General features: G+C 38.0%; 1 protein-coding gene across 10 annotated transcripts in view; it reads right to left on the reverse strand.

Moving 5' to 3' along the window:
- LOC121641085 (focal adhesion kinase 1-like) overlaps positions 1-27,393 on the reverse strand; it is a 62,177-nt gene that overhangs the window by 15,521 nt on the left and 19,263 nt on the right. For 5 of the 10 annotated variants that reach the window (XM_041986986.1, XM_041986985.1, XM_041986987.1 and 2 more), the window contains 23 exons: positions 24,451-24,731; positions 24,179-24,345; positions 22,764-22,851; positions 22,426-22,505; positions 21,843-21,905; positions 21,653-21,707; positions 21,221-21,361; positions 20,857-20,934; positions 19,903-20,010; positions 19,242-19,359; positions 18,817-18,847; positions 18,243-18,313; positions 17,836-17,853; positions 17,124-17,180; positions 15,515-15,535; positions 13,984-14,081; positions 13,537-13,621; positions 13,297-13,397; positions 12,614-12,729; positions 12,266-12,366; positions 12,040-12,129; positions 11,664-11,868; positions 2,815-2,926 (listed from right to left, as the gene is read on the reverse strand). In XM_041986986.1, the coding sequence (XP_041842920.1) occupies positions 2,815-2,926; positions 11,664-11,868; positions 12,040-12,129; positions 12,266-12,366; positions 12,614-12,729; positions 13,297-13,397; positions 13,537-13,621; positions 13,984-14,081; positions 15,515-15,535; positions 17,124-17,180; positions 17,836-17,853; positions 18,243-18,313; positions 18,817-18,847; positions 19,242-19,359; positions 19,903-20,010; positions 20,857-20,934; positions 21,221-21,361; positions 21,653-21,707; positions 21,843-21,905; positions 22,426-22,505; positions 22,764-22,851; positions 24,179-24,345; positions 24,451-24,687 (2,241 nt within the window). In that variant the 5' untranslated portion in view covers positions 24,688-24,731. The remainder of the gene's footprint in view (positions 1-2,814; positions 2,927-11,663; positions 11,869-12,039; positions 12,130-12,265; positions 12,367-12,613; positions 12,730-13,296; positions 13,398-13,536; positions 13,622-13,983; positions 14,082-15,514; positions 15,536-17,123; positions 17,181-17,835; positions 17,854-18,242; positions 18,314-18,816; positions 18,848-19,241; positions 19,360-19,902; positions 20,011-20,856; positions 20,935-21,220; positions 21,362-21,652; positions 21,708-21,842; positions 21,906-22,425; positions 22,506-22,763; positions 22,852-24,178; positions 24,346-24,450; positions 24,732-27,393) is intronic. The other 5 variants (XM_041986989.1, XM_041986983.1, XM_041986988.1 and 2 more) reach the window with 3 other exon arrangements.

The following is a 27,393-nucleotide window of genomic DNA, read 5'->3' on the forward strand; positions in this document are numbered from 1 at the left end:
TGGTGGTGGTTACAGGAAAGCTGGATATTTGGCTGGGTAGGTGACAGCCAGTTGAGGACAGACTACAGGTTGAGAGCATTGGAAGGATGTTTTCTGTGTGTGGAGGGACCACTGGGGACCTCCCACATGACAGCATAGCAGGGTGTTGGTTCTGGGGGTTGGAGTCAAGTTGGAGTCGGGCACTGGGATTAGTCTGGCTGTCAGGTGGAAAACTGGGCAACAGCAGTGTTCCAGAATTAGAAATTGATTTAGATTGGACACTTTGAAGAGTGTAGGGACAAACCACTGACATGCTACAGGGCAGTGAGCCAAAGTTTGGACTAGACTGGGGAAGAAGTGGAGAGAAGTTCCAGGAATGGGTGTGGGAGCTGTTTGACTGGGAAGAGCCAAGCATGTGGCCATTCGTTGGGAGATTTGTCTTGTGGGGGAAGCTGCTGTTGGACAGGCTGCCTGAACATGTGAGAGGTGATGAGTAGACATTAGTCTGAGCCTGGAACAGAAAGGAGGGGTAAGGCTTGGATTCAGGATTTAACTTAGTGTTGTGCTGAGACAAAGAGCTATTGTAATAAGATGTGCTTTGAGAAGATGGTGTGTGAGGCTGGGGACTGGCAGGAGAGGAAAAGTGATGGGGAAATTTCAAAAGTGGTGAGCAGAGAGAGGGAGTGGGTGGTTGAGAAGAGGTGCAAGGAGATGGTGAATAAGGGTTTCCAATGCAGAGGGAAAGCTGAGAGGCAAAGTGCTGGTTTTGATGGCAGTGATGAGGAGGAGGAGCAGAAACACAATCCAGACTGAAGGTAGGCTGCAGGGAGGGACGGCGGCTGGGCTGCAAACAGGGAGACAAAGGCAGAGGAGGGGACATGTGGGAAAAAAAAGGTATCATATAAGGCGAAAATGTGTTGAGGACAGGTGGAAGAGACAGGGATGAACCAAAGCACAGACAGAAATAAATATGACAAAACCCCAAGCCATGTAGTTAATGAGCCTGAAGAACAGATCTGAATATGTAGTGATGATTTGGTGCAAATTTAGGTGCAAACATGGACAACTAAATGACTAAAAGCTTAAAAACTACATCTCAGTCTCTTGAACTGCTGATCAAGATATATGGCTTTGGTTGTAACCAAAAGAGGCAGTTAAGAGATGCTGACAGCAGGGAAATTATGGCAGTAAGTCACGGTCAGCAGCTGGGGCAACAAACTGTGAAGTGGAACAGGACAACTTGAGGTGGGGGCGAGGTTTATGGAATAATAAAAAAAAACAACTTAAGAAGTCAAATTATTACCAAAATTTAAAAGGCTCAAAGCATGTTTTTCCCTGTCCTCTGACTTATATGCAGTGTTAACACAAGGTGTTATCACCTTAAACTCACTCAAAGTTGTAAAATGCTTATATTTGAAGGTTCAAGTATTTAAAGGAACTTAATTCACCCAGTATTCTGGCTCACAAAACATTTTAATCAGCAACCTGTAGTTTGTTTTGTCCAAATGGCATTTTATGCACCTCATATAAACAGAAAGAATTATACATGGTGAGGAAATTAATAACAACATAATCTGCAGGTAATGAAGATATTTATCAAAGAGAGATGCTCTGTTGGAGTATTTCTTACAGTGGTTCATTTTGCTGCTCAACTTCATTTTTTTGGGACAGATTCTGGTTTGAACAGATCTGGATTCGAAACGTTGTCATGCCCGAAATGAAGTGTGTTTGTCAAAGTCTTCCTTAAGTCTTGATGATGAAAATTAACAACAAATGGTTTTTAAGCCTAACAATATTGATTTTCAGCCTCAATCCTCAGATTTTTTCTTTCATTTTCGTAGTTTCCTTGACATATACTGAAAAGTTTTGTTGTGGTGGGCTGCCATAAACATTGTTGTTTGAATTACAGAAAAGACACAGAAGCCCAGAAAGATGTGATAACTGGTTAGCGGTCAAGCTTGTTAATGCTGACGACCTTCGAGTGCTTTGAAATGTTCAACAATTTGTTCAGATCATTTTGTGACTCGTAAGTAAAAAATTTATTATTACTTTTTTAAATTTGTGGTTGTTTCGGTATAGATGCCAAAAACACCATGAAATGCCTGGTAACAGTAACAATAACAAATGTATGTTGGTGGTTTTTGTGAAGTTCTCGGTGTTTCTTATTAGCAGCTCCTACAATGTGTCGGTGGCTAGACATGAGGGTGTTCGTTCAGTCCTACTGCCACTAGCTTCGCCTCATATCTTTTTCTAGCCTTGACACTGTGGGTATCATCAGATAATTTTCTATCTTAAACCAATGGAGAAAACTTAAAACTATGGCAAGCTGCACACTTCAACACGGATGCTGGTATGATGCGGGGTTTGGTTTCACCAGCAAGCTGTTCATGGTCACGTGACCACCGGGTTCTGATGTGCCCATGGGGAGAGTTTGCCATTAGAGCTTCTAACTCAAAAACTAATGCTCACAATCACTGGTAAAAAAAAAAACTAATAATGAAGGCTTGGCAGAGGTCTGCGCTGTCTGAGGGCTTCTAGTTTTAAGTTCTGCAACAGGATCAAGAAGAGCCTGAGTCGAACTGGCGAAACCTAAGACAACAGCATAAACCGTGTATCAAACAAGTTTAAGACCTGTTATTCAACATCTGTAACACAACAAGGTGGACAACAGAGATGAGGTACACAGCATACTAGAATGCTAGAATCCTAAATAGAGCAAGACCAGAGTGATTCATTCATAACAGCATAAACACAACAGATTTAAACCCCCCCCCCCCACACACACACACACAACACAAACAAACACTTGTGTGAAGTGTTGTAGTTGTGTCTTACTTTTGGTGGTGCTTCATCAGACCCTCCAGAGTCCCAGGAAACAGTGACCTGTCTCCTCATCTCCATCCTGTTCCTCTCTTTCTGCTGGACCTTCTCCTCCTCTAATATTGTGCTAAAAACAAATCAGAGAAAAAAATATCTTCTTTTTTTTCCTTTTGATTAAAAAAAATTACATAAAAACCATTAAACCACATTTTGTCCTACACAGTATTGTGCCACAGCACAGGTCCATCTCTGCTGATTGTACAGACAGGACATGTCCTGCAGTTAATCAGAGGATGATACCTTATTTATTATATACAATAAAGACTGTATGACTTCCATGAGTCCCCATATCTTCTGTCCAGTCCCATGAAGAGTGAACTTTATGTATAAGTGCTATATGCTGATACAGAAAACACCCTTGGTTTATCCATAACAGTATGTTCTTTCTAAACAAGCTAATGGTATGATAACCCCATTATAAAAACACACCCTGTTCTCTGTGTCAGTTTCATTACAGTGTGCTGCACCCATTAAAACCTTTGCATACAGAGCTTTCCTCACACACTGTACAACAGAGTCAAAACATAAACTATTACACAATTAAATCCCATTTCATTATTAAATGAGTTATTGCTGTCTCTGACTACAACTGTTTCTCCCTGAAGACTCAAAATACTCCCATTAACATTCAGAGGGCCACCTACAATAAACAAAGCATTTCAAACCACTGTCAACAGGTTAGTTTGAGATGCTTCAGAAACAAAAATTGGATCTCTCTAGTCACCTTGCTGTAGTCTGGAATGCCTGTTGTGTTGTGAGGCAACATCAACTGAAAATTCATGATTCACGTTGAGACACTAATACTCACTGTTCATGCTGTGATTACAGACAAACTAACAAAAACTACAGCAGTAAATCTTTGATTAATATGCAAATCAAACTCAATCATGCCGACATTAAGCAACATCAGACGCCCATGACCCTGTATTTTTAGGTCATGTGTAGCCAATGATACCAAGCTGAATTTTTTAAAAGAAAAATATACTCATACTGACCAGTTCCCAGGAAAAACTGAGGCTTAATCAAAGCAAACCCTGAATTCCAGAGGAAGGAGACGATTGTGAGGAGCTGCTGGTCCCACAAGAAACAGAGCAGTGCTCTGTCGAGCAATCCAGCATTTACACACTCATTCTACACTCAACAAGGGTGAGTTATTTCTAGTAACATCGCTGCCCTCCTGTTCTGTTGTCTCCTGCTGAGCGTTTGTGTGTCCTTGCACCTGTCCAAGTCAGTCTTCTGTCCGGTTGTTTTTACCATCACAACACATGGTCATTCACAAATGTAAACCAAGATCACATAGTTAACATGGCCTTTTTCCACTACTGTCAACACCTTCAATGGTGCCTTCAACATAGATCAATGTGCAGTGATTGTCAAGTAGATTAATATGAATACTATTAATACAGAAACAGTATTTGCAATTCATTGTGTCCCCTTCAACACAGATTGTCATATCATGAAAGTCATTTAGATTTTTTTAAAGCCTTGTTAGATTTTAAACATAATTTCTCCCATTTATAGAATTTGTGTATACATGTGTTTACAAATTTATTTCCAAATGAATAAATAAAACTAAATAATATGTGTTAAAAGACAATAAGACCATAAGCCATAAGTAAGTTTTCTGTTTTAACAGCATAACAGCTGAGTGATTTTCTTTCTGTAGAATTTATATAAAATGTATATTTAGGTAAAAAAAAAAGTCAAATTGTAACCAGTAGCCCAATCTCGCTTTATAACAACACATACATCACACATGAACATGTGATGATGATACCATCAGCACCTGGCAGGATCAACACACACCGTTTCCTCCCCTCGCCCACACCACAGCAGCACCTGGAACAACAAGGCCTCCTTAGTTTATTTACCCAGGATGGGCTGACTGCACAGCTTTAAGATTTTCTGCAACAGGTTCAAGAACAGCAACGGTGTGGATTATCTGCTCATTTACCTCAACCTTTCATGAATCCTAAAAGCAGAGCTATGCAGCAATGAACAAGATGGCTGTAGGAGAACATGAGCCCTGTTTTGGGCAAAACATAATATCATAGCATGTGAGAGGTAAGCAGAGTAAGCCATCTTCACAGAAAGAAAAAAAACGAATATTTCCCCTTTGAAGGTTGATAATGTTTTCAGTAAAAAAAAACTTTGGGGGATTATAAATTGGCCTGTTCTGAAAAATACAGTCAAACACCTTAAAAAAAACATGAATCAAATGATCTACTTTGCAGACATCGAGACGCTGTGGAGGCCAAGCTGATTTTAAGCAATCAGCTTAAAAACTCATTCACAGCATCTCTGATAGCTTGGCAATAAACAAAAATTTGTAGACACCCCAAATCACCAAATAAATTCCCTCCAATTCCTCCAAAACCCTTCAATAGTAAATTATCAGTATTAACAATAGCGTCCCTCCATATTCACAGTGGAAAGACGTTTTAACAGGAGAAACATTAAGCACATTAAATGCCATTACGCAACCGCCCTCAATCCATCAACTTAAACTTGTGGCCACTTCTGAAGAGAAAATAATTCAAAAGTATTTCTAATGAAAAACAGACAATGATTTCCTAGGATCATTACAAGGATGTGAAAAAAACTGACTAAATTGATTTACAACTTTTAGAAAAACATGTCTTAAAAATCCAATAAACCCAAATTACAGCTTATCAAATCCACAATCATACACTGATTTCACTTAACACATTACAACCTAAATAAAGTAAGAAAACATTGCGCATACGTACACTCTGCATCTTGGATAACCCAGCTGACTACTCATACCTCACCTTTCCTATTTACTCACGCTGCTCAACCATAAGTTACAACACTTCACACTCCCCATCTGTCTGTCTGCCAGGAGTCTCACGTCAGCTGAACCACAAATGAAAATCTGCAAACCACTCTGGTTACTTTTAACCTTTACAATTAATACAAACAATCTGAGTAGCACATCCTACTATTTGTTGCCACAAGTACCACTAAAATGATCACATGGGCTCTTTATTTTAACAGAACACCATTTCTTAATATCAATTTCCTTCCTACATCAGACAAACTGGTTAACAAATAGTACCACTCAAATAACAGATAACCATACTTTCTGAGTGAATTGGTGTTTCCAAACTTGTAAGTGGGACATTTCTCACAAATAATAAAGCATCTCCACCTGGACATAACCTCCCCGTAGTACCTGTGACATCATCAATCGGCAATTTCTCCCTTGTTTGCACCTTGTTTTTGTTTGCTTTTCTGGTTATGCTTCTTGTTCTGTTTCAGCTCTGTTCTTAATTTCTCTATATATATATATATATATATATATATATATATATATATATATATATATATATATATATATATTTAACTAGATCTGTAGCAGACACCTTTTATGAAGAATTTCAGATTTATTCTGGATATGAGTGATGTGTATTAACTCCATTCAAAATTAAAATTTGGGTACTACAAGTTAAAATCCTGCGAAGATACGAAGTTTTGAAAGCTGAATATTCTTATTTCAACTATAAAACTATTAAGTTATTCATTTTATTATTGTAAAACTTTGTTTTTTTATGTTTAGAACAATTCTGACCCTTTCCAGTGCAAAAAGTTAAATGTAAAGCTTAGAATTAAAATTTAACCCATTATGCCAGTGGCACCTACTTTATATCAGCCATTATTAATTACACTGAATATCAGTCTCCACTCTATTTAGCTTAAGATGTAAAGACAGCATTAAATCTTTGCAAGCAACAACATTCAGAAAAGTCTGAGACAGAGAAACATGTTGATGAGGCCATACTTTACCTCTGAAAAAGGCCAACCCAACTGCACCAGTGTGTATCCTCTCAAGCACTTTTCGGAGAATAAAGCAGCCACTAGAATAATGATGCCCCAGCAGCACTCAGCACAGACGCCCTACTGAAGGTCAACACGAACAACTTCAAATCATACCAACAACGCAAAACAGATAAATCCTACTTCTCCCAAGAGGATTACAAAGCGATGCTCTGCTGCAGCTGGATCAAACTCCAAATGACTACAGGCTTTAGTTTTCCACACACACTTCACTATCAGGCTAATGTTATCTGAGCATTAGAAGTCCGGGTAGACAAGCTCAGACTGTGGGAGTTGAGCACTACAATATTTCTGCTTGGCTTTTTCTTTCTTCCTTTCTTTCTTTTTCTTTCTCTTTCGTTCTTTCTTTCAGTCTCTTGGTTTCTCTCTCTGTTCACTGGAAAGTTGTAGCTCCTGGCAGCTGCCCACTGTGTAAACACCCCCCCACCGCATCCCCCAACCAACACACACACACACAAACAACACACAACACACACACACACACGCACACACTTATGTTGGTCCATCATGGAGGAAAACTATAGCTTCTGAGACTTGCATATTTGGCAGGAGAGACCTATAATTGATATTATGAAATAAAATCAAGCCAAACCAGAATAACCCAAACTCTCTAACCTTATATGGCAGGAGTTTCTCCTATTAATAGCCAGACACCACACAAATATGGTCAATATTGACTCTATCCAAGACACTTGATGAGGTACTTTCAGAGTTTCTTAGCGTTCTCCTAATGCCAAGCTGTTCTAGTCAATTTAAAGAAATGTTCTTAACTTTGTCAACTTAGCATCTACTTTTCCACATTTTGTTTGCAGCCTGTAAAAACATGCAAACCACCAACATATGGTTCGTGTCAAACGAATACGCAGACCTCCATGATGTGAAGGTCTGCAACTCATTTGGAGCTGAAAACAAAGAATGCTAGATCAGGAAGATATGATGAAAAGGTGAAAGTGGTCAGGAGAAGGAGATAAAAATATGTGCAAAAAGTGAATTTGGAAAAGGAGAAGAAGGGAATGGGAGGGGTAGAGATAAAGGGAGAAACAGGAAAACTGACATGGAGGGGTTGAAGGTGGAATTTCAGGTGTGAGTCCTGCTGGTTTTGAGCAAACTCATAAAACCACAGGAGTAAAATGCACACTCTTATTTTCTTGTTTCTGTTTTAGTCTAAAAAAAAAAAAAAGAAAAAAAATTTGCACAGTGAAGGAAACTATGTGGGCATCTTACTAAATACATAACTCCTTATTTCTAGTTTTAATTAGAAGAATTCAATATTTAAGTGCAAAGCAATAATTTCACTTCACACCATGTTTTTCTTTCGAGGTTAATACTCTTAACAGATAACATGATGTCCTCTGTGGCTAAATAAATGACGCATTTTTTTACAGGCATAAATTTAAATAAGTCAAAATTTAATGTAAATTAAAACTTGTCTAAAAAAAAGATAAAATAAAAGGGAAAAAATATTGGTATAATAAACTACAATTCCTGAGATGCATCTAAAAATGAGTTAAAATTAGATGAGATCTAGAGTACAATTTGTCATTTTAAGGAATTAAAGGAAGCTAAACTTGAGAGAAATTCCAGGGTATTAACGTATTATGTTATGCTCTGAAACTGGCCTTACAAAAAAGGTTGAGAATCAGATTTTACTGGAAAGGATATCATATTTTCCATTTCCCATCAGAGGCAATACTGACACATCGCTTCCAAAAACCTGCAGGTCTGTTCATGTCTAAATGATTACTGTATGTCTTATTGACTACCTGTGGTTATGAAAGATGCTAACATGACTGGACTCCAACTGATTTCCACTTTATACCACAAAGAACTTTAGGTAAAAGAAACAGTGGCACATCTCATTCAGTTGATTGAAACGGTTTACGCAAATATATTAAAATTAAAGCTCCATCTCTGTACAAACAGTAGAGCTGATATTGTTAGTGAAAGCAAAGCTTCAGGTCTTACAAAGTACAGTAGTGCTTTTGCATACATCAATTTTTGGTAAATTGGAATTGAAGGTATTGTTTCTTTCTGTATTCTCAAAGTGACTTGTCATTAATTTCGGGCATCTTCCCAGAGCTTCTAAAATCAGCTGTAATCAAACCTCTGCTAAAAAGGGATCTAGACAAGACACTAATGAGCAACTACAGGCCAGTCTCAAACCTTCCTTTCTAAGTAAGATCATTGAAAAAGCAGTTTTTTTTTATTAGTTAAAAAGACTTCTTAACAAAAAACAATATAATAATAATAATAATATATAATTATAGCATATAATAATGCTATAGTGTCTTCTAGTCAGGTTTTAGACAGCATAACAGCACTGAGACTGCTCTGACCAAAGTTATTAATGACATATATTGAATACAGACAATGCACAAATCTCAGTCTTAGTTTTACTGGACCTCAGTGCTGCGTTTCATACAGTTGACCACAATATATTGTTAAACGACTGGAGAACTGGATGGGCCTCTTTGGTACTGCACTACACTGGTTTAAATCCTATTTAGAGAATAGAAAGTACTTTGTGTCAATAGGTAACTTTACATCTGAGCAGACAAGAATTACATGTAGAGTTCCCCAAGCTTCCATCCTGGGGCCTCTTCTGTTTAGTTTAGTTGGCTTGATTATTGTAACAGTGTCTTCACAGGCCTAAAAAATCAATTAGACACCTGCAGCTTTTTCAGAACTCTGCTGCTTGAGTCCTCACTAAAACCAAGAAAGTGGACCACATCAGTCCAGCTCTGGGGTCTTTACACTGGCTGCTGGTCCGTTAGAGAATAGACTTTAAAGTTCTGCTGCTGGTCTATAAAGCTCTGAATGGAATGCACCCAGTATGAACCTATCAGAACCCTCAGGTAAACTGGTTCCAGTTTCTTATCAGTTCCCAGAGTAGGAATCCACATGTCTGGAACAAACTCCCAGAAAGCCTCAGATCAGCTGAAACACTCAGTTTATTTAAATCCAGGTTAAAGACCCACCTGTTCTCTGCTGTCCTCAATAGTTTTTATTTAAGTCCAAATCTTCATCTGTTTCTTTCAAGCTTGAATTTTTAAACTTGATCGTGTTTTAATACTGTTTTATCCAATGTTTTTTTTCTTTTTTCTTTTGTTTTTAATGCTAAATTATGCTTCTTGTATTCTGTAAAGTACTTTGACTCACCCTGCTGTTAAAATGTGCTATGCAAATATATTTGCCTTGCTTCTCAAAGCTAGTGATGCCACTTCAACTGGTTATGTGTAATTGGCAAGAGGACATTAAAGCAATATATGCATAATTTTACCAACAAACATTAAAGTCAGGCAAAGTCAGTAACTGACACTGAAAGCTGATGGTTTGACACCCTTTTGTTCACTGTCATGTTTTGCTTCTTTGGAGGCTGAATAAACAAGAAAAAAAGGTTTCAGTGGACAGTTTTAAGTTTTTAACTTGGCTGGCATAAATCAAAAACATCTCAGGTCTTTGGTGTGAAGTCAGCCTGTTCGATTGTATCTGGTGATACCAACATTGTACCCCAGTCGTCTAGAAATATGCTTGAAGATATTTAAAGTTTTGCTCAAGTTGCCCATTTTGAGTGCAACTCTCAATACCTGATTACACTATTCCCAAACTGTAAACTGTCTTCTCTGTTATTATGACATTAATTTACTCCTGAATAGGTGGGACACGTCCTGTTTTGTTATCGAAAGGGTTTACTCGGCAGGTTTTCAAATTATTAACACTGGCGTCTGGCTTTATCTTATCTGATCAGAACATGCCCAGGATATTGTGTCAGCATCAACATGGTCTCCCCTGAAGCAACTCTAGTAATGAGGCAGTAATGTATCATTTACCACACAAGTCAGGCATGACCAAGGATACTACGTGATTAATCTCTGTCATCATCACAACTCTGTTACCATGTCAACTATAATGGCATCAGCCCAAGCATTAGAGTCAAATGAGGTCTCTGGACTCTTGCTTAATGTATAAATACATCTGCAGAACAAAACGCTAGGATTCCTATTCTGTCCAACCGAAATTAATATAAAGGCTCCTAAACAGCATTAGTAATGAGACAATAGCAAACAAGTCAGGTTAACTGAGCACAAACAAAAGAAAAAAGCTTTTATGAGGCAGGAGTTTTGCTTGAGACAGGAGGAAGCACAATATTTACGTTGATGTCACTGCTATGTGCGGATTTGTTGAAGCGAGTGGACTTCATCAACTTTATCAGTTAAAACGATGGTGTTAGAGATAGTCGAAGGATAGTGTCCTGTGGTAATCAAGCTGGAACATATACATTTTTGTCAACAATTATTTAGAGTCTTGTAGTATTTTAGATAGAAAGCAACATCATAACACTCTTGAAGCACTGCAAATTGGAAATAGATTTTCAGATCTAAAATCCTCTAAACAAATCTTCGCTGTCTAGTTTATAGAAAAACTTTTGTAATTACCACATACCAGAGTGACACCTGCTGTCAGGAAGACGCAAAGGAATGCTGCTGGAAACAACTGTGCTCTTTTAGTTTAACTACTTATATAAAAACAAGGAAGCATGTAGGATTCAAAGAGATTAAAAATAAATTAATCCACATTTTAAAGACAGACAGCTCCTACAACATGTAGCTCAATCAACTCATTGAAACTAGCTTTAATGTTATGCAAAAACTGTGCTGCAGTTCAGATTTCTTAGGCAATCATCGCAATAAGAAATACCGTTTTTACACAGTAAAAAAAAATGTTACAAAACTTAAATAATATGCCTTTAACTATTTTTTTCAACAATTATACTATAACATAACCCACTAAGTACTAAAAAGCCTTATGAAAATACATGCAAAACAGAGTAAAAAAACAAAAACTCAATAGAAAATGTAACAGATAAAATTGAACTCTTTCTTTAACAAGGTCTATTCAGACGCACAAGTGCAGAATCCACACACATAATACTTCAAAATACGTACCTGAGTTGTGTTTTAAGTTCATTGAAGCGCGGCCTCTTGCTGGGATCATACGACCAACACTTCGTCATTAGGCTGTAGAGAGTAGGAGGACACTGAGGGGGCATAGCCAGTCGCTCGCCGTTCTCTATCCTACCAATGACATCGTTGTTCTTCACACCCTGGAAAGGCTTGATGCCAAACATCAGAATTTCCCACATGCAGACGCCTATGGACAGACAGATAATATAAAAGTTAATACTGTATTGCATGTTACAGCACAGCAAAGAGTGAAACTAGAGCAGAAATATGATATGAATTTCTACTGCTATGCAACAATAAACTGCAACTCTACAGATAGAGATTAAAACAAAAGAGAACAAAACAGGCTTAAACTTACCAAACATCCAGACATCACTGGCTGTAGTAAATCGTCTGAAGTTGATGGACTCTGGAGCCATCCATTTAATAGGCAATTTACCTTTTGATGCTAGGTAACACAAAGGCAGAAAACTGTGTTAGAGTTCACTGATCAGTTCTGTTCATGTAAGAGTTATGAATAATAATGGAGCTTTCCCTCATGTGATCAGACAAGAAAGTAGAGTGAGCAATCAGCATTCAGTTACCTTTGTAATATGAGCTATCTTCCATGTATCTTGATAGACCAAAGTCTCCCAACTTTACACAGTCAACTGTAGAAACCAACACATTTCGTGCTGCGATGTCTCTGAAAAGGACAAACACATTTAAAGAAAGAATGAGAAAAGATTGCCTCTTTATGTTAAAACCTGAAGCCGCTTTTAAACCGTATCAGAATATACTTTGATTTTTAACAGGACATGAGTGTTTCACTGAATAATGTAACAGAAGTGGTTACCACAAATCAATATAAATAATTTGCTGTAAAATAATAACTATTTAACCATAATGTTATAATATTTGGTTGCACTTCTTCAGAATGAACTCATCAGTACCTGTGCACGAAGCGTTTGCTCTCCAGATATGCAAGTGCAGTGCTGAGCTGGTGAGAGTACAAGATGAGAGTAGCCAGGTCGAGGCTGTATTTCCTAATCTGTAGAAATGACCGTAACTAGGGAGAAAAGAGAGAGAGACAAATATAGGACAAGAAAAAAAGATGGTTTATTGTATATAAAATGACATGGGGCAAGTTTTACAAGCAAAAGTAAAGAAAGAAAAACTGCTATAGATGGAGAAAAACGAAATGAGAACATAAATGTTTACAATTGTATAAAATTAGCAACAAATGCAAACAGTGAAACATGTTTTTGAATTTTTTATCAAGCTAATTGAAACTAAATATTTAATGACTTCCAAAAAAAAAATACTGAAAAATATTAAAAAGTAATATTTTCTCCTTGACAGGATAGTATTAGGATAATAGGAGAGTAATAGGATTTCTAGTGATCTAAATTCAGCGTTCTTCCCTGAGACAAAGTAAAATATGAATTGAAAAAACGAAAATGAAAATGGCACAATTGGAAGTAAACAGTGTGTTTCTTTGTGGATGAATACGAGCCTCGGGGCCATATGCATGATGTACCAATCTTTCTGTGATGAATTCTTTACTAAACACATGCTCACGTCAATGTAAATTAACAGCTAGTGTGCAGCTTCATACCAGTTATTCGTGTCTTACCTCTCCCAGTGTGCAAAGCTCCATGATGATCCACACCGGATTCTCAGTGATGACTCCCATCAGCTTCACAATGTGAGGATGGTCGAACTGACGCATGGTCACTGACGCAGACAAGAGAAACGGTCACAAAATTCACACACAAAAAACAAAACAAACAAAAAAAAATTGTGCTATTCTTGTGCAGTGCAGGAATTATTACTGTCAGGTTACACATGTCTTGTGCAGACACAAGGACCTTACATGCTTCCTGGAGAAATTTTTCCCTGACGCTGTCTGATGTCGAGTTTTTACACGTCTTCACAGCTACAGACAGAGCTGGATTCTCCTGCAAGAAACAGATACAGCCAAGCAAAATCATCAACAACAGCATCCAAATGCAGCATATTTACTGTCTGCGCATAACAGAAACACTGGAAACTCAGCATTAAACTATGAACAGGAACCATTATCACGGATAAATGATGAAATATTTACTTAAAGTAATGGAGTAATCAGTCAACTCCGTGTAAATTTGGTGTACACCTAAATTTATATCCAGTCTACAGCATCTCTGAAATAACTGTGCAGGGAGACTGTGAGAGAACAGACAAAAAGCATCAAACACTGCAAACCTGCGTTTCATTTCTGTGTGTTTGAATGAGCAACAAAATCAGAAGTTACGGTTTGTGTAACACAGGGGCTGCATACCGGGCTGATGTAAACTCCTTGGTGGACGTCTCCAAACTGACCCTCACCAATGCAGCGTCCCAACTCAATACGATCCCGCTGAATTTCATAGTCCCGTGCTAAATACACAACACACACACATGACCACACGCACAGATATAGACATACAAATGAAAACAAAGAGAGAGCAGATTGTCAGGTCACATGTTTATGCCTGTACACAGTCCTTCCACTTTCCAAGCTTGTTAGAGCACTAAACAGTATGCCTGCGTCTATTTATGACTTTAAATGCAGAAAATGCTAATAACGAAATCTTTTGAAAGCATGAACTCGGATGTGTCACACAGTTCATTTCAGATGCCACCACATAGTAGCTGAATAATCTCATGTGTGGAATCTGGTGATATATATTAAGGTTTTGACCTCCTACTCTGACAAGCTTGGTTTTATTGCAATCAGCATAGCTTGTTGTCAACAGCATGCAACAACAGCATCAGCAAACCACAGCGAGACATGCCATGTAACACAGACGAATAACAGCCAGTAACACTCGATGTATAAATGAACATGAAACACCATGTTGATTCAAATGGAATATGGATAAAGTCAGGTGAATTGTATCCAAAGATTTGAAAGTTACAGGCTGAGAGCTGTGTTATATTTGTCTGAAAAAAGGGAAAAAAAGAAGTTTTTTCCATGTCTAAATGCCCTGTTTTTAAATACCCTTATGGGGAAAAAAAGGAATCCAAAGGTCTGTGAAACCCAGGCTGTTGAAAGCTGGTGGTTTGCTCTGCCTGACATAAAACTGTTGACCTGACTTTGTCCATGTAGTACACATGTGAATACAACATGAAACCATAAATGCCAGGTTACAGAAATCTTTAGCTTTTTTCTTTGTAAGGTAATTACTGCTGTCTTAATGTCCAGTGAGGACCATGGGCGACTTTTAGAGACAACAAAGTCGGGCAGTAAAGGGTCTGTAGAAAGGATGGTTTAAATGTGGAAATGGGCTGCAATAAAAACACACACTGAGCCATAATTACTGTGATCTTAATTGTGCTGTGCCTCTGAAAGTCGCCCATGTAGCTCCACTGTTATGGTTAAATAATGAGATGGCACTATCAGGTTTGTAAGTGGTTTGGGTTATAAATTTTAAAGTATTAAAAATATATTCATCTATTTTAAGCTTTTCCTCTCATAGTACTTCCTCCTCCAGGCCAGAGTTGTAAAAACAAACATGATCTGAATCATCTGTCGCCATGTTGTCTTTACTCAGCAGTTTTTTTTTTCTTTTTAACTTTATAAATAAGAATAAACTGTTATACTTTTTTCTTTAATACGTAAAAAACCCCAAATAGGATCAACATCCAATCACTGGGTCTCAATTCTGAAGCTAAAACTGACAGGACACCAAACATCAACAGAGGGCGGGAGGGTCAAATTAACAGGGTACAGATATAGGAAAATATTCTGAGTTAAGTTTGCAAGCAAACATAAAAAGGGTCACAACAACCACCAAATCAAAGTGTCATCACAATGGTACAATCGTTACCTTGATCTAGTCCATAGTATTCTGGGAAAATAGGTTAGTGATGAGAAACAGAAATAACTAGCTGTGAGTACAGAGATTATTTTTTTTTTAAAAATACTGCTTTCTTTATTAATTATGTCAATATCAGAGACAGATGGGTTAGGGGTATTGGATGTCAAAAATGATTCCACTATGTTTTTATCATATTAATGTACTTGCTGTGATTTTTAAAACCTGTTGCTGTGTTTTGTTGGATGATAGGTTTGTCATAGGCAAAAGCAGAATACAAAGGGCAGAATACACACGCTACCATGAAGCTGAACAGTTTGCAACACCAACAAAGGCTATACTCCGTAAGAGTCACATCAACACAAACGGCTAAAGTTCATTAAAATGTACTACTTTCTGGACTTTCTGTAATAAAAACACTCACTACCTGAAATAGTGATGACACATGATTAACAAACTAGTACAGAAAATAAATACAGTGGTATTTTTATCTTATGGTGTGAATATCTAGTATTTTGATGGGTGTTTGTGTGAGTTTACAAGTCCAGAAAACTGATTTATAATTCAGCTATAAAACTTATATTCATGAATGGCCAAAAAGCAAGCAGTGTGACGTTTTGCTGAATGAAACATGTGCTTATAATAACCAGGCAACATTCTGTGGCAGTTCATATGGGCATTGCTATTATCTCCTTTTCCCATATTACATTTAGGTAACACCACCCATCTTCTCTGCCTCTCAATGTTGCCCATTCAGCATTGCAGTGAGCATAATATGAACAAAAGTCATAAACCTGATGAACAGGCACTACTCAGCAGGCACAGCAGACCCCCTTCAAGTACAATCCCAAACTTAAATAAATTATGTTTCACACTAAATGTATTAGCACACTGTCACAACAAGATTGATCAGTTGGATACAGTCATAAAAAATGCTGACAAGAGCTGAAACAGTGTGAAGACATTGCGTCAAGGGAGACTCAGCAAGCTGTGATCCTTTAAAATAAATATAGACTGCAGGCGTATTAATACAATGTGGTTCGTTTGACTTCCTCTTCCAAAGGTGAATGCTGCTTGTGACTCAGTCATACATCGTAAAGAGTTTAAATCAAAGCTGATGTCTTATTTAAATGAATAACACAAAGTTAATAACATAACATTATGATCCTGATCTTTGAAAAAGATGCATTTTTAAAAGGTGAATCTGGTCTTGCCTGGGACTTTAATGTTTTTTAAGAGGACACCCTATTATCTGGCATTAAGACAAACCTCAGAAAAATGTTATAAATACTGTACATTAGAACAAAGAGAAATATTTCTAAACTAGAGTTTTTACTTCTGTCACGAAGAGGGGTCTCCTAACGCTGCACCTAATTTGGGTGGATATCATCTACTCAGAGACAGAATATACATTACCAACACAAACACACACATTCATCTCGACAATCCTCTAAATATTAACACAACCTATGCATCCTATATAGGCATTTCAGTTGAAATCAATATTCTTGGCAGTATTCAGTATTCTAGTCTGCTGATGAGTAGGAATGCCCACTCGCTGCCACCTGTCACATTATCTACCAACATTTGGATGTATGTGTATCTGTGAGTGTTTACTTACTTGAAGGCATGGTGTAGGTGTCCTCCTCATCTATGATCTCAGCATAGTCGTCTGTTTCTGCAGAGCAGAGAATGAAGTCGTGAGAGAAGAAAGCGCCAAGAAGCATCATGTCTCAGTTGGTGACAGATTAAAGACAGAAAGCCGACAACAGTCACATCAAAAACTCCAATTTAAAGGTAAACATCTTTGACAGAGCACAGACCAAATATTGCATCATCACTAAGTATTATTTAAAAAACATAAAGCTTTATGCTGAATGTCTAAATCTGCCACCTCCGTTTAACCCAAATCATTGCATTCAACAGAAAAAAAAAAAAAAAAAAAAAAAATCAGGAATACAACCCCACAGAAACAGAAACACACCGTCAGACAGAAGAACCTTTCCGAAAGACCACCACAATACCAGATTTCACACACAAGTGCACAATTAAAATGTTCACGTACTACTGAACAGAATGAGTCAGAGCAGCACAACAGTGAGGGACAGAAAAATACTGGCAAGAGGAAAGGGGAGGGATGGAAAGCTTCTTTTTTTTTCCAGGGAAACAAGCTGAAGAAAAACAGCTAGTCACTGATCACAAAAAAACACTTGTAAGCAGATACAGGAAAAGACACAATAATACTGTGCCAATGTACAATAACTGCAAAAACAAACAACAAAGAGCAGGAATTTTATCAACTAAAAATGCTTAATAGAAAGAATGAGGTTTACCATCGCCACTAATGTGACCTGCAGTAGCCACATGCAGCATGAAACACAGCAGAGAAAAACAAGGAAGGGAAGCGTTAGTTTTACCGTTTAAATGCTAAAAATATATCTTTTCATGGCTAACTGGAACATTTAAAGTATTTTTTTTAAACTGTGTAAAATTGAGTCAGTCAGAGGTCATTAGACAGTCAGAGCAGAGACAGAGTAACAGTGACTAAAACTCTCCACGAGGACATCTGGCCAGACAAGGACTCTTCACTCCACACACAGACGAGGCTTTATCGGGGAAACAGGGTGCGCACACATATCTATGAAACCTTTATCTGACGCTCAGCTTTTACTGTCATTCATGACATTTAGAGGATGGAGAAGTAGGCCAAGTGGCAAAGAGATGAGAAGGGACTTCATACCTGACACACAAACAGCTCGGGTTCGTACTCCATCCATCCGTTTCTCCATCCGCTTCTCGTGATTTGAAACTCTGCAACCCAGATGAGGAAATCATTTTTGGGATTTGACTTATGTTAATATAACCAGTGTATTCAGAATGAGCCACTATGAGCAGCTGTTAGGACAGAAGTAGAATCAGAGAACGGAAAAGACCCACCCACACATCATGAGTGTGGCTTCACAGTGATGATCATTAGAAAATTAAGAACCCAAATTCATTATTCCACCAATTCCAGGATAACAATATTCATTTAAGGTCTTGCTTGGATTTGACATAGACTCTACCCTACAAATGTAAACAAAAACTAAAATGTGATCTGCTTCAAATTAATACCAGAATTCGCCTTTTATTTAATCAAAATGTTTGAAATCACTGAATAAAGAGAAAATATGACACTTTATTCTGGCAAAAGTAAACACATAATTTTTTATCCATTCCCAAACATTTGACTTCAACTCTTCTCCTGTCTGCAAAACACAACTTCTTTTCACATCTTACATCTCTATTAGCATGACCAGAATTAGCTTACTTACTTTGGTATAGAAGGAAGGGCTCTATCACCCTCTGCAGAGACAGATGAGCATATGAATTAGGCACAGAGCAGACGGGCTTCATGTTAGAGCCCCAACTTGACGGTTAGCATGTCTTTACAGCCACAGTTATTTTTAGAAAAGGCTAGCAACGAACAGGCTGGTTATTATTCCAAGAGACAAGCACAGAGCCTCGCTAGTAACAATCAGACTTGACTACAGTTTGAATTTTTAGTCTAGATTATGTGAATACTGTCTCAAGTCACTAATACTTTTCAAATAGCAGAAAAATTATCATCACCATCATTATCATCACATTGCTGTGTGCAATTCTACAACTACATATGATGCTGAAAGACTCCAGAAAGATTTTAGTGAAAGGACAAACAACAGTTTGGTTGAAATCTCAACATAGTAGTGCATCCTACCTTTGTGAACTCTGACAATGAAGGAGTGACTAACTGAGGAGACGAGTCGACAGTAGCCGTCAATCAAGTCGGCCATGTTTTCTGCTGTAGTCAGCAATGCTGTAGTGACTGTGAGGGGCTACACACACCCACAGAGACAGAAGGATTAGAGTGGGACAGGGAGTTGCTTCACAGTGGCACAATAAAAGCTTTCTTAGGAGTAATGTCCATTACTAGTGCGTGCACACACACACACACCCTTACACTGATGCAATTGCAGTGATGGACACATGCTTTCCATCAGAGGAAGCCTGCTGAAAACACACACCCACTCCAGTGGAGAGGGCAACAGCTGCCTTCACACCCTCAAATATTGTTTCAAATTTGTCAGCATCTCTTTTATTGTATTAGTTACTACATTAGTAATGACAAACTCACAAATTGTTTCGGTTCATTTTACACATAATAACTCTGGTTTTGAAATAACTGGAAAAGGATGAACTTAAATAATGCAAAACCAAAAAAACCACAGCATATATGTATCTGCCACATGATTTTGAAACATACATTTTTAGAGTGATAATATGAGGTAGCAAGTTTAAATTCACAATAATTGATAGAAAACAAACTACCTTCCAATTGTAAAAACCAGTGGAAGAGCCTTCAGTGTGCATGATCTTACCTCTGGTGCTCCAGCCACGTTAAGCTGCAGCATCCCTTTCCTATCTTTCTCCTCCAAAGCAGAGTATTGGATGGACTGGACTTGATTAAAATTAGCTAAATGTGTAGGCTGCAGAGACAAGGACATAAACATACACATTAAAGATAACATTTAATGCTCAGTACCAAAAAAGTTTTTTTTTTTCAATTATGATAGTGTAAACACTGTTTACATTACACACAAAGCTGTGTTCAAGAAAACAGCCATTTATGACTATACTGAAAGACTTGAGCTCAACATTGCTTTGCAGATTGCAAGCAAATGTTGATATCAATACCATGTGAACAGTATTTAAACATTTCCTAGAAGAAAGAAGAAGATTCCACATTTGCACACTGGAAATATCTCAGCAGCGTTTCAGGTCTGCAGTACATGTATGAAAATAATAATAGTCCTCTATGACTTAACTCTACAAAGATGCTGACATCTAGAGAGAATTTTTATCTGGCTATGTTAGCCTTTGATTTATATAAAAATAATGCATTTCTAAAATGAACTGATCACATTTAGCAGGCAATCTGTTTAACATTAAGGAATTAATCAGTCAAATTATTGAAGTAAAAGATGTGCATGTGTTTATATTGACTTGTCACTGCAGCACAGAAGTGATGTTCAATTTCCCAAATTACACTATGACCTAGTGATCACAAGTCTGGCTTTTACCAGCATAGGTCATCTCCTACATAGCAGAAACCATTTTCTTTTCTAGCATTTCAAAACTCACTCAATTTAAGTATGAAGACAAGAGAAAATCTGCAACCAGACACTCAAACCAGCAGAGGGCAGCATGGTGAATTGCAAACATGGATTCTCAGAAGCATATTGCAGATGGCAAAATGCTTGAGGATCATTAAAAGAAAAAGAAAAAAGCTAAAATGAAATTTAATAAAACATTAAATCAGTGTGCATACTCACTGTCGAGCCCTTGTCTGTGAGGTAGCTGATTCCTTCCTCTGGTCCAATCGCTAACTCTACCGATATTACCCAACTAGACTAATGGGGAGAGGCAAAAAAGGCAGAATATACAGAGTATTACAATCTGTGTCACATCCGATCATGTTCACTGCTTTATCTTATATTAATTTTGTACTGAAAAAAAAAATGTAATTAAACATCCTAAAATAAGACAACTATAATGCTTTTATGGTCTTATATGGGCCTAAAATGCCCCATAGGACAAGATAAAGTTTACAAAGAGCCTGTGCAAGCTAAGCCTTCCACTATTGCCTTATTGATTCTCAAATGCAGCATTATCTCTAGAACTTGAGAATCATCCTACCCCTAAAGCGCATTTGAAGCACTCCTTGTCGAAGCGATAGATGGGAGAGAGTATCTCAAAGAACTTATGGATGCTCTGCTCATCATTGAGGTTAGCAAACTGCTTAAAAGTCTGCTGGATCTGCTTACGAAGAGTCTTTGCCTAATAGAGATTGAGGAGAGAGAGGAAAAAAAAAACAGTTAGGTCTTATTGGGACAAAGTTGGTTCAGAACCAAAAAAAGAACAACACACAACTGACAGGACACAGTGAAAGTTGATGACAGGAGATTTAACTTAATTCAGAGCGATCAGATAATCATCAAGTTAGTCATCCTGCCAATCAACTGAACCGCCTGTCGGTTGTAATTCAGCCAGCACACTAAAGCCAGGGCTGATACTAGATCTCTTTTTGATACGTTACATTTTAATTGCTTTATAACGGTAAAACCTCACCTTCAGGGAGTCCAACAGACTTTTAGGGAAGAACCTTCTCAAACCCACGTCTTTCCTACAAAGAATAACAATGCCACATTTATCTTTGGAAAGTTGCAAATTTATCTTTACTTACATTTAAAATATGAAGATTAACGTTAAATTAAACGCCAGATAGTTTCCACAGAGGGCCAAAAAATATTAATCTTACTCAAGTAGCTCATAGTTGGACTTCTTATCCAGCGCATTGCCTGGCATCTCTCGGAAGAACCTCCTGTGTAATTCATAAGGAAAAAGTGGCATTATCGTGATTGTAATTAAATGGTTTTTATAAATAAAATACAACTTTCGGCTGAAGAAATTTGAAAACCTTTTATATGCTGTCTGTAATATTAGTTTAATAATAATAATAAACTAAGCTTGAAAGTTCTGAACTAAGTTCAGGGTGGTGACAAATGCACTAATGGCCAGACTTAAATGCTACTAGTGGTATTTCCACAATTTAATTTTTATATTTATGCCACACATTAGACACACACATTAGAAAATGGATGAAAAACAACATTTTATGAAGTTTTTAACTGCACAAAAGTTGTTCCTTTGAAATGCAAACGAATTCTGACCGATAACATAAACAGTCATTATTTCCACTTTTAATAATAATTATCATGGCCTATACTCAAATGAAAGCGCAGTCATAACAAACCCAGAGGTAACTAATTCCTGAAGATCTCTTAAAAATTTTTTGCTTCAACTCTGATGTGTTTGATGAAAGTAGAGCTCTGTTTTCTTACCTTATTTCCAAACAGCCTAGTTTCAGTGCAGCATCTTGATCCACCTGGTCAGCTATATGTTGCATATAGTCACTTTTCACCTGGAGTGACACAAATTATAGCATCATATCAAAATGATCAGCTGAAGTCCAAGGTTTTTAAAATATGGAGTTACCAATAAGGGGTGATTCTCTCTTCAGAGATATCAAGCTTTTCTACGATTATATATTGCAATTATATATTACAGGTTCACTTATATTAGAAATCCAATTTAAAAAAATTTTTATTTTTTGTGTGTGCGCATTCAGTTTACAAAATGAGCAGCTTTCAGTCTTTACTCTGATCCTGAGTGTCCTCACCTGGTGATAGAGGTAGTTGAGAGAGGGTTTGTCTTCAGAGAAATGGCTGAGATAACCTTTAGGAAGGTACCGTATCCGCAACTCATACCTGAGAATGACAGGAGCAAAGTGAGAGTGGGTCTGTGCAGGGAGGTAGAGCACCTGGCAGGATGGCAATGGTCGATCAGAGCAGATTCTGTGTCTTGCACTTGTTTTGCTGCGTCACTTCAACATCATGGCTGTTTGCCATTATGGGTCGAAAAACTAAATATTGCTGTTGAAAGACATAAGCGCTCTCTCCTCGCCATATTTTATCTAACAGCATAATGAAATGCTATGCACTGCGTTATTAATAAGTGAACCAAAAAACAGAGAATGACTTGTAATATCAGAGCAAACAACTCCTGTAATCACACTTGCCTCAAGATGCATCACAGATGTACCCACGTAGGGCATCACTGTTTATAGTGGCAAATTTGTTCATGAGTGACACACTGCAGTGACTGAAGTAGAAAAAAATGGGTCAGGAGAGCAGTGAGCTCCAAGCTACTGTGCTGCTACATGCCAGCAGTTAGATAACAAAGGATATCAAGGCCGAGGACAAAATGAATAAAACATCCTGCTCTATTATGAATGAGCTCAAAAGAAGGAAAATAATGTGTTTCAGAGAAATGAGAAAACAAATGAAGAAAAGTGGTAGAAAGAAGGATCAAAGTGAAATGATTGAGTACAAACACGTACGAAAGAATGAGAGGAAACACGTCAAGGAGCAACAGGGAAATGAAACAGTCAGTCCATCCCCTGGGCTACTGCTATTCTAACAATAGTTTAGCAGCAGCAGAAACGCCTGTGGACCTGCAGCTCTGTCACCCTCTGAGGCACACAGGCTGCAAAAACTGGCAGAGGTCCTCTGATTTATCTTTCTGTTGAATTAATTTTAATTATAATGACTTCAGGTGCAACATCAAATACAGGACAAAGGACTAAAGTTTGAGGAGAGCTGTCAACAACATTGAGATCTTTCCATAAAACATCACATTAGGAAACTGTGTCGCCTAAATATGATGAATTTAATAGCGGGCAACCATTTTCATATTCATGTTCTGGATACTTTACTCATTTTGACAGTCAATTTTGGATTGTACAGAAACTTTTTGAAATTTCATAAGACTATTATATTAGATGGCTTTTTAGGCTAGTAAGGCAGACTTAGTTTGCTGAGTTGTTTATCATTCAGCCTATTTATTATACTTACACTGCATTTGGATTGAAACAGCGAATCACCATCAGTCGTTAGTGAGTAATGATGATGTTCAGACTACGCACACCTTAACATTATTCTGAAGTACTTTTAATGGATGGAATTAGACTAGGGTAAGTATGAGGAGGGGAAATAGACAATGAGTAATAAAAAATACAGAATCCTGGAGTTTTACCTCCACTCCTCTTGGGGATGTTGTTTCTCATATTTCTCTCTCACATGAGACACGCCCAAATCAGGGTGTAACCAGTGGAGAGCATCAGAGTGTAAATGGGTCAGCCTGAGGCCCAGAGAGGACACGCAGCGCAGTTTGTGGATCTCGGCTATCTTCTGGATGACACCCTGTTTAAACAAATTAAAGGACAGTGAAAACAAAACAAAACAAAAAAATTACAATCAGGAAAACTGCTGTGGACTTAACTATAAAGAAATGTTTGTGTGCCTCACCCTGACATCTGTAGCATCTCCATGCCTGATATTACTCGCCCACGTGCAAGGTTCACTATTTGTCTCAAAGTAATGGAAGATCTTAAGAACCCGGTCCATAGAGCCTGGGGGCCGCTCCAGTCCTCCAGCAGGGCCACTAGTGCTGGGACCCCCAGGCATTCCAGGCCGAGATTTAACCCCACAACCACCTGCTGTGGAGTGATTGAGACTGGGCTCCAGGTAGGAAGACGAGGCCATTCCTGACTCAGGCGGTCCTGCTGGGGCTAACTGGCTGTCATATTCTGAAAATGAGATGGTCAAATAGTATTAGAGCTATTAATACCTTGTAATCTGTAATGAACTTATCTTGATTCCTCTGGGGAATCCCACGGGTATTATAAACTACTTCCTTCCACAATTTCTTTAGACAGAAATCAGAAAATAATTGAGTCAAGCATCACTCAAGCGTTCTCACAGTCGCAACCAAACTATGCAACAATTATGAAGATATGAAAAAGAATTAATGCTAAAGAAAGACAGATGTAGAGGTTAAAAAAGACTTCTAATAATACAACAACTCTGTGATTATAGTACAGCATGGTAATACACATTTAACAGGGTCCATGAGTCAGACTCAAATCAATCAATATTAACCAGGAAAACTCTGACAAAAGCTATTTTAAGAAGAATCTAATTAACTCCATGTGTTCAAACACATAAAAATGAATCCTTGATCAGAGATACAAGCTACTGTAAACTGGAAAGAGCCAGTTGTTAAATCAGGTAGACAGTTTTATTAGCAAAAGGTTAAACTGTTTGTAAGTGAACGGGTCGATCAGCCCTTCCTGGAGTGAAGCAATGATCTATGATGCAATGCAAGCCAGAAATAAACCTCTCTGGGTTGCATGTCTACCACTCTGACCAGGCTACATGGCTGCAATGAGTAGATTAGTAAATAGTTGTTGACATGCTGAAGTGGAGTGAAAGTAGCTCTGATTCATTACCTGCACTCAAGTATTTCGCAACATTTACTCAACATTCAATCACCAGGTTGTTTTTTTTATGCTCCAATATAATTCTGTGGAACTAAAATTTTTTATTGCCCGTTCAAATTTCCACCAGCCTTGACATGCAATAGCACCTAAACATTTTTATCCACCAGAAATAAGGAAAAATAGCATTCTTCTGTCTCCGTCTATCAAATTTTCTCTTTCTACTGTCAAATTGGCACAGTGTCGTCCTTTTTAAGGACATACTGCACACCCTGATGTTTCTGGCATCATACTGTCACTTCCCATCTCTCCCAGCTGGGTTTGTTGAGTCATCGTCACTCCAGGAACTGGCTCTAGCTGACTGTGAATTTGGGCTAGCATATATTTAAAAAAAACAAAAAAAACAAACAACCAAAAAAAAAAAATAAAAAAAAAACAAGTAAGACAAGGAAACAAAATCTGATCCTTTGACAAAAAAAAAAATTCTTAATACCAGTCTAGAAATGGATCATGCATCATCACCACCATCAAGATCTGATTTTACTTATTGGATGATATATCTTTTCCACAGAGGTAGGAGACAATAAATGCAACTGACAAAATATATGCAAACAAAGCAAAGTAGCTGCTGTGGTTGGTTTAGTGCTCTAGGTGACACTGAACTCTCTGCAGTAAGCAAAGAAAAAGAGTTCATCAGAATATTCAGCATTTTCTGTTTTGTGTTTAGTTCATGGCCAGATTACCACAGACAGTCAGAAAACCATGGAGAGTGACAGTAAAACATGTGACATTATGTATGCGTGAGTGCACACGAACACAATGACTGTGAAAGTGTTAATGAGGACATAATATGTCCAATACCTTGAGTCAGCATTCTCTTACAAGACCCTGCTGCATTTAAAGTGTGTCCTACACATCATTACTTCTTCCATCTAAGGAGAGAAAATGTACTAGTATCCTTTCTTCCCAAGTTTCACTTGTGGCTACAGTGTGTGCAGAATTATTAGGCAAATGAGTATTTTGATCACATCATCTTCTTTTTGCATGTTGTTCTACTCCAACCGGTACAGGCTTGAAAGCCTACTACCAATTAAGCATATCAGGTGATGTGCATCTCTGTAATGAGAAGGGGTGTGGTCTAATGACATCAACACCCTATATCAGGTGTGCATAATTATTAGGCAACTTCCATTCCTTTGGCAAAATGGGTCAGAAGAGAGATTTGACGGACTCTGAAAAGTCAAAAAAATTGAGATGTCTTGCAGAGGGATGCAGCACTCTTAAAATTGCCAAGCTTTTGAGGCGTGATCATCGAACAATCAAGCGTTTCATTCAAAATAGTCAACAGGGTCGCAAGAAGCGTGTTGAAAAAACAAGGCGCAAAATAACTGCCAATGAACTGAGTAAAATCAAGCGTGAAGCTGCCAAGATGCCACTGGCCACCAGTTTTGCCATATTTCAGAGCTGCAACATCACTGGAGTGCCAAGAAGCACAAAGTGTGCAAGACTCAGGGACATGGCCAAGGTAAGGAAGGCTGAAAAACGACCACCACTGAACAAGACACACAAGATAAAACGTCAAGACTGGGCCTAGAAATATCATAAGACTGATTTTTCTAAGGTTTTATGGACTGATGAAATGAGAGTGAGTCTTGATGGGCCAGATGGATGGGCCCGTGGCTGGATCAGTACAGGGCAGAAAGCTCCACTCCGACTCAGACGCCAGCAAGGTGGAGGTGGGGTACTGGTATGGGCTGGTATCATCAAAGATGAGCTTGTGGGACCTTTTCGGGTTGAGGATGGAGTCAAGCTCAACTCCCAGTCCTACTGCCAGTTTCTGGAAGACACCTTCTTCAAGCAGTGGTACAGGAAGAAGTCAGCATCGTTCAAGAAAAACATGATTTTCATGCAGGACAATGCTCCATCACACGCCTCCAAGTACTCCACTGCGTGGCTGGCCAGAAAACGTCTA

This window comes from Melanotaenia boesemani, chromosome 6 (genome assembly GCF_017639745.1).
Source record: "Melanotaenia boesemani isolate fMelBoe1 chromosome 6, fMelBoe1.pri, whole genome shotgun sequence".
NCBI lineage: Eukaryota > Metazoa > Chordata > Actinopteri > Atheriniformes > Melanotaeniidae > Melanotaenia > Melanotaenia boesemani.